The 12,016-nt window shown below is 42.8% G+C and overlaps 1 protein-coding gene across 1 annotated transcript in view; it reads left to right on the top strand.

The window, feature by feature from the left end:
• CENPE (centromere protein E) overlaps positions 1–12,016 on the top strand; it is a 3,008,010-nt gene that overhangs the window by 2,193,675 nt on the left and 802,319 nt on the right. Inside the window, exon 42 of the mRNA XM_044063442.1 lies at positions 9,643–9,813. Coding sequence (XP_043919377.1) covers positions 9,643–9,813 — 171 coding nt within the window. The remainder of the gene's footprint in view (positions 1–9,642; positions 9,814–12,016) is intronic.

The raw sequence follows: 12,016 nt of genomic DNA, 5'->3' as shown, positions 1-12,016 counted from the left end.
GCCTTGAATTGCAAGTCTTTTTTACTTTTTTTTTTTTTTTTATGGGGCGGTCACAGTGGTGCAGTGGTTAGCGTTGACGCCTCACAGCAACAGGTTCTCCGGTTCGATGCTCTGCTGGGGTGCCTTCTGTGCGGAGTCTGCGTGTCCTCCCTGTGGTCGCGTGGGTTTCTCCGGGTGCTCCGGTTTCCTCCCACATCCCAAAGACTTGCTGTAGGTGGATTGGACACTCTAAATTGGCCCTAGGCATAAGTGCTTGCACCTTCTGTGGAAAGTTGGGCGCCAGGCTGGCAACTTGACACTGTAAAACTCTACTGCCAATCATGACTGGACAGGTGATCCGCTGTGGCGACCCCTAACCGGGAAAAGCCGAAAGAAGAAGAAGAAAAATATTAGGACATTTGCTACTCAACAGGTTTCTTTGCAAGGCACAGCTGTCCAAAGTAATGCTGTGCTGTAAAATGAAGGAAAATCTGTATGATTATAAATGTGCAGTTATGTGAACACACAGTAACACGCAACACTAATAACAGACCATATGAAAAATAATTGCCAGTGGAGTGAAAAAGATTTGTAGCAACAAGCATGAAAAAAAAATACTATTACCTAGGCTTGAATAATTATTAGACACAGTTTTGCAAAAACAAGTACATAGTAAAGTAGATATAATTTAATTGATAAAGAGGCTCCAGGTCTGTGTGCGACAAGATAGTGTCTCTAGCTGAGTAAATTCCAGTCTTTCAACCAATCTAGTTGCTCATGAGTGGGGGAAGGAAAATACAAAAGAACAGACTTCAACTGCAAGCTCTTAGCACTTTCTATAACAAACCCCACTGAGAGTTTGTATAATCTAACCTGCATTATGCAAAAAGGCTCTTTGAAAACATTGCCTCTAAGTGAACAAACTCCTCTAGCAAAAAAATCTGAGATAATGCCCCTTTAAACCTTCTGGACTTTGTCATACAGATGTCATCTCATCTTATTTTTTTCATAAATTACATTTCCAGTCACTTTTCCAATTTTTTCTAGCTTCCTTTGATTCCTGTAGTTATAGTGCAGTATTTTATATGCCCTAATATTTATCTCTTTTTAAAAGCAGTTTTTGTTCTATGCACGACTGAAAATGTCATGTTTTTTTTTTTTTTTTTTTTTTTTTTTTTTGTTAATGTGCGTTTACCTATTTCATTGTGTAAATTGCGATTTAATCCGAATGTTAAAGCTTAAAGGACAACAATGGGATTCTGTTATTAAATTCTCAACTTCTCTGTCCTTTTTCTCTCCTATTTACTGTCCCTGCTATGAAAAAAATATAGCATTTAAAATATTTTAAACTGACTGTTTCTCTCCACTAGAACAGCACCTTACTGTACTGAGGTGGTTTCACTTTCATAAAACTTATCCCACCCTGGAAAAGCTTGCTGCAGTCACCAATTCATTGATGTCATCAAGGCCACTGAATCAAGTTTACTATCAAAACCCCGAATGGAAATCACAAATTCCTGAATACTAATTAGGCATAAATGCTGAATCTGCTGAATGAATTCAGTAGATTCGACATTTATGCCGAATATCGAATGTGACATCAATGTAGGTGAATCGTAAGTTAAACTCGTACATTGGCATTCACTGATATGTACTGTTGCTTTCCCAACGTTTGGCAACACTGTCATCGGCCAACTGCCATTCGTCATGTCTGTGTTCGGCGACCTCATCATCAACATTTTGATAGTAAACCATTGAATAAAGTTTTCTGGCCAATTGCCTCCCCAAACCGACATCACCACTACCATCTTAAAAAAACCGCCCATGATGTCATGTCACAGCTCCCTGGTCCCTCCCCTACCCATAGATAAAGTAAAAGCTAGAACAAGAAAACAGTACATGAGTCAGGTCTCCTGCTGTGAGCTGTCAATCACAGCAGGTAACAGCTCAAATGACCCTTGGCACTTTGACAGCTAGGGAAGTTGGGTGTGAAGGGGGATGGAAGATGCCAGAATGGTACAATTCAGGCTTCACAAAAGACTACAGTTAAGGCCAGTGTTACCATTGTGGACACCCCCAGCAAATGTCAATTCAGGAGCCCCCCCTAGGCACTTCCATTCATAGTATCACCCTGTCACTGCCACCCCTCCTAAGCAACATTTTTGTTTGTTTTGCAAACTTTAGTAGTAGTGTACACAGACTGATCTGTAGCTCCAGTGCTCTTAAATTATAACAGGCCTGTGTACCACACTTTGTTGGCCCATCTCACAAAGGGACTAGTTACTGGTACTTAGTTGCTACAATGATACATTACAACAACTCTATGTACATGGCTGGGCTTAGGTGAAATGGTGCCTCTTAGGTCTACTGTTTCAGCCCCCCCCACACACACACACACCCCTCCAGTACTCCCCCCTGTTTCCCCCCATCTTGGGCTCCCACATCATGACCATTACCTTTTCATTCCTTTTCTCACATTTTAAGTTTTTTTTTCCTTTTAAACAACTTTTTCATCCAATGAAGACTTGAACATAAATTGTGGTTAAGATTATTAATGTGATTATGAGAAAAGTAAAACAAATAATTGTTTTAGTAATGTTTTCTGTTTTGTTGTTCCTAGACATTATACTGCCCCTACATGAGCAGTAATAACCTTCTTTGTACACCTCTGACATATGTGAGGAAAGTAAAAGAACCAATGGCCACACGATCCTCAACCCAAACACAAGCTATAATGACCTCCTGTGCACACCTCTAAGGTTTGACTGGGATGAAAATTAAAGAAGTAATAACCAGATAGGCATGTTACAAAATATCAAAATAAGATAACTGGCTCTGGTTGGGGGCCCCTAGTGACCGCAGGGCTTGCTGGTGCCTGAAGCCGGCTATGACTGCAGTTTAGCCATTCTAAAAAGAAGTGGCAGTAAAAAGCACTTTGAAAGTCTGTTCTGTGGCATTCGCATTGTTTGTGTTTTAAGTACTCATTGAATGGCATGGAATGTTACTTAAAACTAAATAATTGAAAGCAGCAGTGTATACATGAAAAATCAATGTAGTAACAGGAGCTTTAGAAAGAGGCCTGTGTGATATATTTTTTACAGACAAGCATTACATTGTGGGATACCTAGAGGCAGACTAAACTATTAGAATTACTCCAAGTTGCTAGACTCCATGTTGTCAGACTCAGAAATGGAGTATAACAATATTTAAAAACATGTAAGTAGTCCCAGAGTGATGGTAAAATGTAGGAAACACCAAACCATGATGAAATAAGATTTTTTTTGAGTCTCTGGATGCAGTTCTCTTTTAAGAGGGTGATGAGTTTAGGGAAATTGAATAGCTGTTTCTATTGTTTGCTCTGGAACTGATAAGCCCAGCATTCTCAGGGGAAATCTGTCCAAGTGAAAAACCAAGAAAATTACTTTATCATCCAACAGCTTAGTACTTATACGCAAATGCTGATTTTTGCAGAGGCTTTGTTGCTTCCTGCATATCAGAAACATTTCCATCACAAACATCTGTTTTACTGCCACTTGCTGATTCACACCATTACTATGCCTCATCTTGATAGCAGTTAAAGGACTGGATTTCCTTTGGTTCTACTGCTTACACCCTGGTGAAATATATAAGATTCATTGCAGCATAGCACCATCAGTGAGGGTCCCCAGGGTTCATTTTAACAGGTTTTTGCTCTTTCGTTTCATCTAGTTTATTTTGTGCCTCCCCTATAGCCACTGCTGTTGGAGTTTACTCTGATGTTCTTTGTTTCACTGTTGCAGTCATCACACTTGGGTTATCTGCCTGCAGGTAGCCCTCAGTCGGCCCGAATACCAGAGACTTAGTATTTCTACGTCTGTTGCTGTCACTCCAGGACTGATGTTGGGTCGTCAGGGGTAGAAAAACAGGCAGCCGATGCCATTACATCAGTCTTTCTTGCCGAGGAGCCCGTAGCAGAAGCAGTTCGCTGGAGTGCTGGTCGGCCGCTGCCTCAGTTGTTCATTTATGAACTGAATCATCTTGAATTCTTCTAAAGCTAAGTACACCATTGGGAATCCTTTTTTCTTGCTTTAACCATTGTCAGAAAAAGTTAACAATTGTCTTGCCTGTGGAAAGCAAATACCACACTGACATCTTCATTCTTACTGTGTCATCTGTTTAGGCCCAGACCACGACGGACCTCACTGTCGGTTTTGTGCCTTGTTCAACACCCGAACCATCTGTCGTAGGGCCCTTTTTGTCGCTAAATACTTTCATTCTTGATCTCTGTATTCGGAAATGGCTTCGGTAAGCCATTTGAATTCCGATATTCTGAAAAAAAGTAAGGTTAAAGACATACAGACCACACGGGTCCAAAGTTGCTGACGACGCTTCCCTTAAGCTAGTCGCCAGTCTGCCAGTACTCAGTGAGGCGATTTTGCAGCCCCTCATGCCCGCTTCAGTGGATTCGCAGGCCTCTACCGAGACCGGTTCAGTTTGCCGCAAGACTCTTCTTTCGACTATGGAACCTGTGGATGTCTCTACCTTGGATGGGTCTGGAGCCACTGAGCTGGCACTGGCTTCTGAGGAAGTACTTCGCATTACCGATGTTCTTCACATACTGACTTCTTTTGCATCTTCAGTTCTGTCTATAGCTACTGAGTTTGTAAGGCCTAAAGTACGTGCTACGCCTAGAAAACCGAAGACCCAAGAGCATGCACTTTGCTCCCTTGCCACAACATTAAATGCTTAAAATGGCAGAAGACCTAATTATGCTGATTAGGGGAAGCCAGCCTCCCTCTGCTAAAAGAAAAGACCAGTCCCCAGCAGCCTCAACAGACCAAGAGTCTGACGAGACTGAGGTATTTGATTATGAAGACATGCCCTTATCTGCTTATGAGGAGTCTGATACAGAGAAATCCATTCCCTCTGCTCTCCTCCAGAGGACATTTCTTTTGGTGAAACTCTACATACATTTAGTGCATTTCCATTGGGAATGCCAAGACTATCCTCAATCCAAAAAAGATACTCAAAGAATTTCTAGATTTGCCACAACATAGGCATTTAGCAGTACTGCCAGTCTTGGATGTTGTCGGTGATGTCTTTATGGAATCCAGTTTACCCCCTGCTCCTAGGAAACCAGACAGGTACTACAGAGTAAGTGACTCTCTCAAATTCCTTTTCAAAAATCCTACTGCTGACCCAGAGGTAATCTCCCAGGAGCCTAAAGGTATCAAAGCAACTACAGCTAAGAATCCCACCCCTTCGGACAGGGAATCCAGAGCTTTGGACAGATGGGGTAAGAAAGTATATACCTCGGCAACTCTCGCCATTAGGGCTTTGAATTGTCAGTTTCACATGCTGAAGTACCAACAACATATTCTGGAACTCATTAAGCAAATAAATAGCTACCTTTACAGACTGTGCAGAAAATAAAGAATTGCAAGTGCTTACACATTCTGCAAGCCAAGTGAGCAAGGATACATTGCAGTGTGGCTTTGATGCCCTAGAAGCATCTTTCAGGGCAGCAGTCACTGGTTCTGTACTGAGAAGGCATACTTGGCTTAAGGAGCAGACCTTGCCAGACCATGTCAAATCAAAGTTATTAGATGCTCCTTTGAACAAGGACAATCTGTTTGGCACCAAAGCAGAAGAGGTTATTAAAAAGATGGAAGAAAAAGCTAAATCTATGCAGACAGTCAGAATTTTTGCAAGTACAGCCTCCTAGATTCAGTAGGCATTGCCCTTCGAATCATTGGGCCTTTCTAGCCCCCTCAAGGCCATCTCATACTAGACCCATGGGAAACAGACCCCGCCCAGACTACAGTCTCAGAGTATGCAGAGATCTAAGCAGTGAAGTGCCTCCACCTCTAAAGCAGGGAATGCTAAGCCACCCCCCTTACAGAAATAATTTCCAATGACTTCTCTACTGCACTCCCCGCCTCTGCCCAATTGCTTCCTCCCCTAGGAGGAAAACTTGCCCTTCATGCACAAAACTAGATTTCCATCATCAAAGACCGATGGGTCCTCAACACTGTATCCTAGGGGTACAAATTCTACTTCCATTCACTGCCAACCCCAAAAGGGTTCCCGGACCTCCCTCCAAACCAGTGGGCAGAGGCACAAAACCTAGTTCAATCCCACCTTATCTATAAGGGCTATTCAGCCTGTTCCAGCAGAACAGATAGGTCAAGGATTCTATTCCAGACTTTTCCTGGTACCCAGAAAGGAGGGCACTTGGCACCCGATTCTAGACCTTTCAATTCTCAACACCTTCTTGGAGGTACCAAAAATCAAAATGCTCACCCTGCAGCAACGTCTGCCTATGCTAGCCAAAGATGCTTGGTTTAGCCACCCTAGACTTAAAAGAAGCCTTATCTGCACATCCCTATAAGGGAGTCCTGCAGAAAATACCTACGCTTTAGGGCAGGGTCTATGCATTATCATTTCTCTCTACTTCCCTTTGGCTTATCCACTGCTCCCAGAGTATTCACAAAATGCCTCGCCCAAGCCATTGCATACTGCAGACAGTGAAATATTCAAATTTACCTGTACTTGTACGACTGCCTGATTCAGGCAGATAGTCCGGAATTGCTGTTGCAGCACCTGACATTTGTAAAAAAAAAAAAAAAACTCTTAACCTCCTTGGGGTGCACCTTAAGTGAAAAGAAATCAAAACTAGTCCCCAGTCAAAAGATTCTATTCCTGGTGGCAAGCTTGGACACAACATCCCAGATGGCTTTCCTCACTCCAGAAAAACAAGCCTATCTGACAAACTATTTTACTCAAATGGCCACCAGAACCCAGCTATCCGCAAGGAAACTCCTGCAGGCCCTAAGGTTCATGGCCTCATGCATCCTACTAATTCCATATACCAAACTGCATATGAGGAGACTTCAGTGGTACTTAAGTCTTTGGTGCCAACATTCTCAGGACCTGGAAACCATCATTCCTATCATACCTTAAGGACAGAGTTTCTTTGTTGGGCAGTAGCATGCAACCACAACAAGTGACTGCCCTTTACTTAACCCCACGCCATCCAGACCCTAACCACAGACGTATCAGACTATGCCTGGGGGGCACACATGGACGGCAAGTGCATTCAGGGCCACTGGAGCCCAAGTCAAATTCATCTGCACATCAACCAAAAAGAGATGCTAGCTGTGCAGAACGCCCTGACAGCTTTCAGATGCCTACTCTCACCGGGACACCTGCTAATAAAAACAGACAACACCAGAGTTATGTGATACATCAACAAGCAGGGGGGAAACCCACTCCTACCCACTCTGCAGGCTAGTCATGGCAATCTGGAACACTGCCTTATTCATGCAGATCGATCTGCAAGCTTAATTCCTGCCAGGCAAACAAAACTCGCTGACAGACTACTTAAGCAGAAATCTCCTAGACCCACACGAGTGGCAATTAGAGCCCAGCACCGTCAACCTTCTGATACAGAAATGGGGGACCCCAGAGGTGAATCTCTTTGCCTCCCCCTACAATCACCAGCTCAGCAAATTCTGCACCAGGACACCTCACAGCAGGGCCTGGAAAGTGGATGCCCTGTCCTTCCAGTGGGTAAACCTCTCACTCTATGCCTTTCCCCCCCTGCCCCTTCTCCCAGAGTATTGCTCAAGATAAGACAGGACAGACCAAGAACAATTCTGATTGCACTGGACTGGCCACACCAGCACTGGTACCCATTCCTGCGCAGCCTGGCACCTACACCAGAACCCAGCCCTGCGCTCTCAGCAGGGGGGGACAGATCTTGCAACTGCAAACCCTAAATCTTGCAGCCTGGCTTATTCCTTGAAATCTCCCCCAGTAACCAGCCTAAGCAAGCAGGTGCTGGACGTCATTCTTGAGGCCAGAAGACCCAGTGCAAGGAAATCCTATGCTGACAAGTGGAAAAGGTACTGCTCCTGGATTCATTCTAAAGGAGAGGACAGAACTCTGCCCTCCCGTCCTCTAATCCTGGATTACTTAGCAGATCTACTCCACAGAGGCCTATCCTTCTCCTCTATTAAGATCCATGCCTCTGCCATTTCGGCTCATTACAACACTGAGCTGCCTCTCTTCTTTCACCCTCTTATCAAACAGTTCCTGAGAGGGGCAAATAACTTAAGGCCACCAAGGAGAGCACCCACCCTTGCTTGGGACCTTAACTTTGTACTGGAAAAGCTCACACTACCCCCCTTTGAGCCTGCATCGGCAGCAGAGTTGAACTTCCTGTCTTGGAAAACCGCTTTATTTCTGGCCATCACATCAGCTAGAAGAGTGTCTGAGCTGCAAGCACTTATGGCTGTGGAATCCTTCATTATTTTCCATTCTGACAGGGTTTCCTTCAGGACTAACCCTTCCTTTATGCCTAAAGTGGTGTCCAGTGTGGCTCTCAACCAATATATCCATTTGCCTACTCCCTAATCCTCAAAATAAAGGGGAAAGGATCCTACACTCCTTGGACGTGCACAACTCAGATTCTACCTGGATAGGACTAAGCCCTTCAGGAAATTTAACCAGTTACTAGTCAGCTTTGCACCAGGGGCAGAGGGCAAGGCCATTTCAAAGCAAACAATTTCTAAATGGATAGCACACTGCATCCATTTCTTCTACAAGCACCATGGGAAACCCAACCCCTCAGGGGGTCAGAACACATTCCACTAGGGCAACCTCTACCTCTATAGCATTCCTCAGGGGAGTCCCTACCAGGGACATCCTGGAAGCTGCTACCTGGAGTTCTGTACATACCTTCACCAAGCATTACCACCTGCCTATCTTTTCCAAATCCAGAGTGGGTTTTGCAACAGCAGTCCTGCAAGGCATACTAGCCAGCCCAAACTCTTCTTGTTTGCCTCCACCCTTCTTCAGCTTTGGGAATCTACCCAAGTGTGATGACTGCAACAGTGAAACACGAAGAACATAGTACAGTTGTTTACACTTACCATAAATGTAGATTGTTTGAGTGTATTCACTGTGGAGTCCTGGTTCCCCTCCTCTCTATGCTAATACTCACCCGTTCTGGGATATTGGTATTTACTTTTTACTGAGGGTGTTTTTCACCACCATAACTTGGCTCCCTATTTGGAGGGCTCCTGACATTTGGGGAAAGAAAAACTGATATAATGGCGTTGGCTGCATGATTTTATACCCCTGCCGACCTGACATCAGTCCTGGAGCGACAGCAACCGACGTAGAAATACTAAGTCTCTGGTATTCTGGCCAACTGAGGACTACCTGCAGGCAGATAACCCAAGTGTGATTACTGCAACAGTGAATACAATCGAACATCGACATTTATGGTAAGTGTACACAACTGTACTTTAGGTCTATCTCTACATGTGTATTATCAGTGATGCTGTCAAACTTTTATTTTTTTTTTCTTTATTTGCTGCAAGTGTGCTCACTCTTTTGTTTAGGATAATCATGGTGGATGGGGTGATGTCCTAGTTTTGTGTGTGGCATGCAGTGTCATTACATGCTGTTTCACAGGACATGTCTCCCTGCACAGTAGCTTTCAAGAAAACATACAGAATTGTCTTAACTAGTCTTTCTGCAGATGCATGATTTTTGTTAAAAACTAATAGTAGCCTACTAAATTGTTTTACATTAAAGTGCTGCATTAAAAACGGAGTTACAGTTAACAGAATTCAGAAATTGTATTTATAATTAATGCTGTTCTTATTTTAACAGGTTCTGTGCAGTGAACAAAAGAAAAACCTGGATCTCTGTGAACAGTTAAGTTTGCTGGAAAATCAAGTTAGTTTCTTGAAAGCAGAACAGGATACAATCCTTAGAGATGATCCCTTAGCAGCTGTTACAAAGCAGGCTGCTCTTGTGGAGGAGAAAGCCCAACAAGTGCAGGTTACTTATTTTAATTACTATGATGAAATTAGTACATAATGGCACCATCAGTAGCTGTTTCTGTTGTGTTTTTAGATCTTCAATGTACTCTGTCAAGTAGGTTTGTATTCTAATTTGCTAACATTCTTTTAATATATTGTTTATCTTTGAAGCTTCAGTCTTCTGCAGGTGTGCCTCATTTCTAACCTCTTCAGTATTACCATTGAGGGAACCACTTAAGGGGATAGAACTGATTTTCCTTGATTCTTTCAAAATCCTCATTTGCATATATCCCATGTGCCTCTGATACAAGAGATTTGAGAGGTCACTCAGTGGAAGTTCTAGCTTGGCTGGAGTTTTCATTTAGAACCTAAAAATGAGGGGAAAAGGATATTCCTTGCCTTGGATGTCCACAGACAACAGTGTATTATCTTTACAGCACAAAATCTTTCAGAACTGTTCATTTCTTGTGAAGGTAAGACAAAAGGACAACCTGTGTCAAAGCAGACTATTTAAAAACTGTTCTGTTGCTGCTATTTTTATTCCCACCTCAAAAAAATGATTACTGGCAAGAATCAAAGCTCACTTTACCAGGGCCTTAGTTTCATTTGTAGCTTCTATGAAAAGGGTGGGTTATAGAAATACTCTAGAAGCAGCATCTTGGTACTCTCTTGCACACTTTTACAAGCCATTATAAACTTGATTCCTTCTCTATCTAGGACAGATTTTGATAAGGTCATTCTCAAGGGGCTCCTGGACCCTCATCCTTCCACCTCCCTGTTGTTCTAAGCAGTAGTAATCTACTTGTATATCTTAGGCTACTGCTTGCAGTGATGCTTATAAAGAACATGGTGTGGTTGCGTAAGTAAACTTAGCCGTAATAGTAGATCTGATGTTTTCAATTTTCATTCGTTCCTCAACTCTTGGGTTCGGATCTGATCAGACTCGGATGCTTCTGCTACCCTCATGGATCACTGAAAGCTTTTGAGGTCTTCCCTTTCCCATAAAGGCCTAGTCCCTAATTTACCTTGGATCTTGTTTGCCACCTTAGACTAGTCAAGTTAGTGAGTTTGATAACTTTTGTTATTGTATTTTTTCTTGTATATCTTGGATATATATTTATTTTATATCTTCTGATTCTTGTAATTTCTTCCCTTCTCCCCTGAAGTACTTTGGGTGTTCCTGTTTGCTTTGGCATCGTTGGTAGTTTCTTTCCAGAACCTTTGGGTACTTCTGTTATTACCGTAGTTGGTATACTTCTGATTAAATTATATATATATATATATATATATATATATATAGATAGATAGATAGATATATAGATAGATAGATAGATAGATATATAGATAGATATATATAGATAGATATATATATAGATATATATATCTTTATTGTTTTTTGCTGTAGATTTAATGTAGCTTCTGAATTATTCTACCTTTTAGTTAAAATGTCAGAGAAACTCACGGGTTTCAAAAAATGTGCAAAAAATTCTACTGTAAGATGGATACTCTGAATGCGTATACTGCCTAGCCCGTCACATCTTGATGCAAGCTGTGACAATTGTAGGAGTTTTAACCCTAGGGCCATCATTGACCATAAAACTAAGTTTATTCTCAGAGGCTTGCTACCGACTAAATCTTCACTTGACTAGCATCTTCTGAGGCTCATCCCTTAAGAAGTCTGGAAAAAGATTCCAGGAAATGCTGTCCGGAGCCTACCACCTCATCAGCTACGAGTTCAGAACCTCCAGCAAAAATGTCTAAATCTTCAGATCCAAAGATTCACAAAGAGAAATCACCTTGGAGTCACCACTCTTTGGCATGGATCCACACTCCCCCCTTCTTACAGCATTCCCCAAGATAGCACCACCATTCATGGCCCTCCTCCACAGCATCCTCAACTTGCTCTTCTAAAAGTTTGACTGAAGCCAGTATCAACAGGATAATAAGGAAGTTCCTCTCAGTGCAGATGCAAATGGGGGTTCTCCCGGCTTCATCCCCGTCGGGTCCAGAGACCTTAATACACCCTCCCCCTTGCTCCTTCTCTGATCCGACCTCTGATATCAGAGTTATTGTGTCTGAAGGTTCTGGAGTCATTCACATCTAATCCGAAGATATTGGTCTCATCGACTCTGGTGGCATCTGTAAGTGGACCGACTCAGAGTGCCTTGGAACTTTACTGTCAGCACCAGATCCAAGGTGTTGGACTAGACTTCGAAGCTGTC

Source organism: Protopterus annectens, chromosome 2.part1, assembly GCF_019279795.1.
Source record: "Protopterus annectens isolate FY-2018-M chromosome 2.part1, PAN1.0, whole genome shotgun sequence".
NCBI lineage: Eukaryota > Metazoa > Chordata > Ceratodontiformes > Protopteridae > Protopterus > Protopterus annectens.
This window is presented reverse-complemented; position numbering and strand designations above follow the sequence as displayed.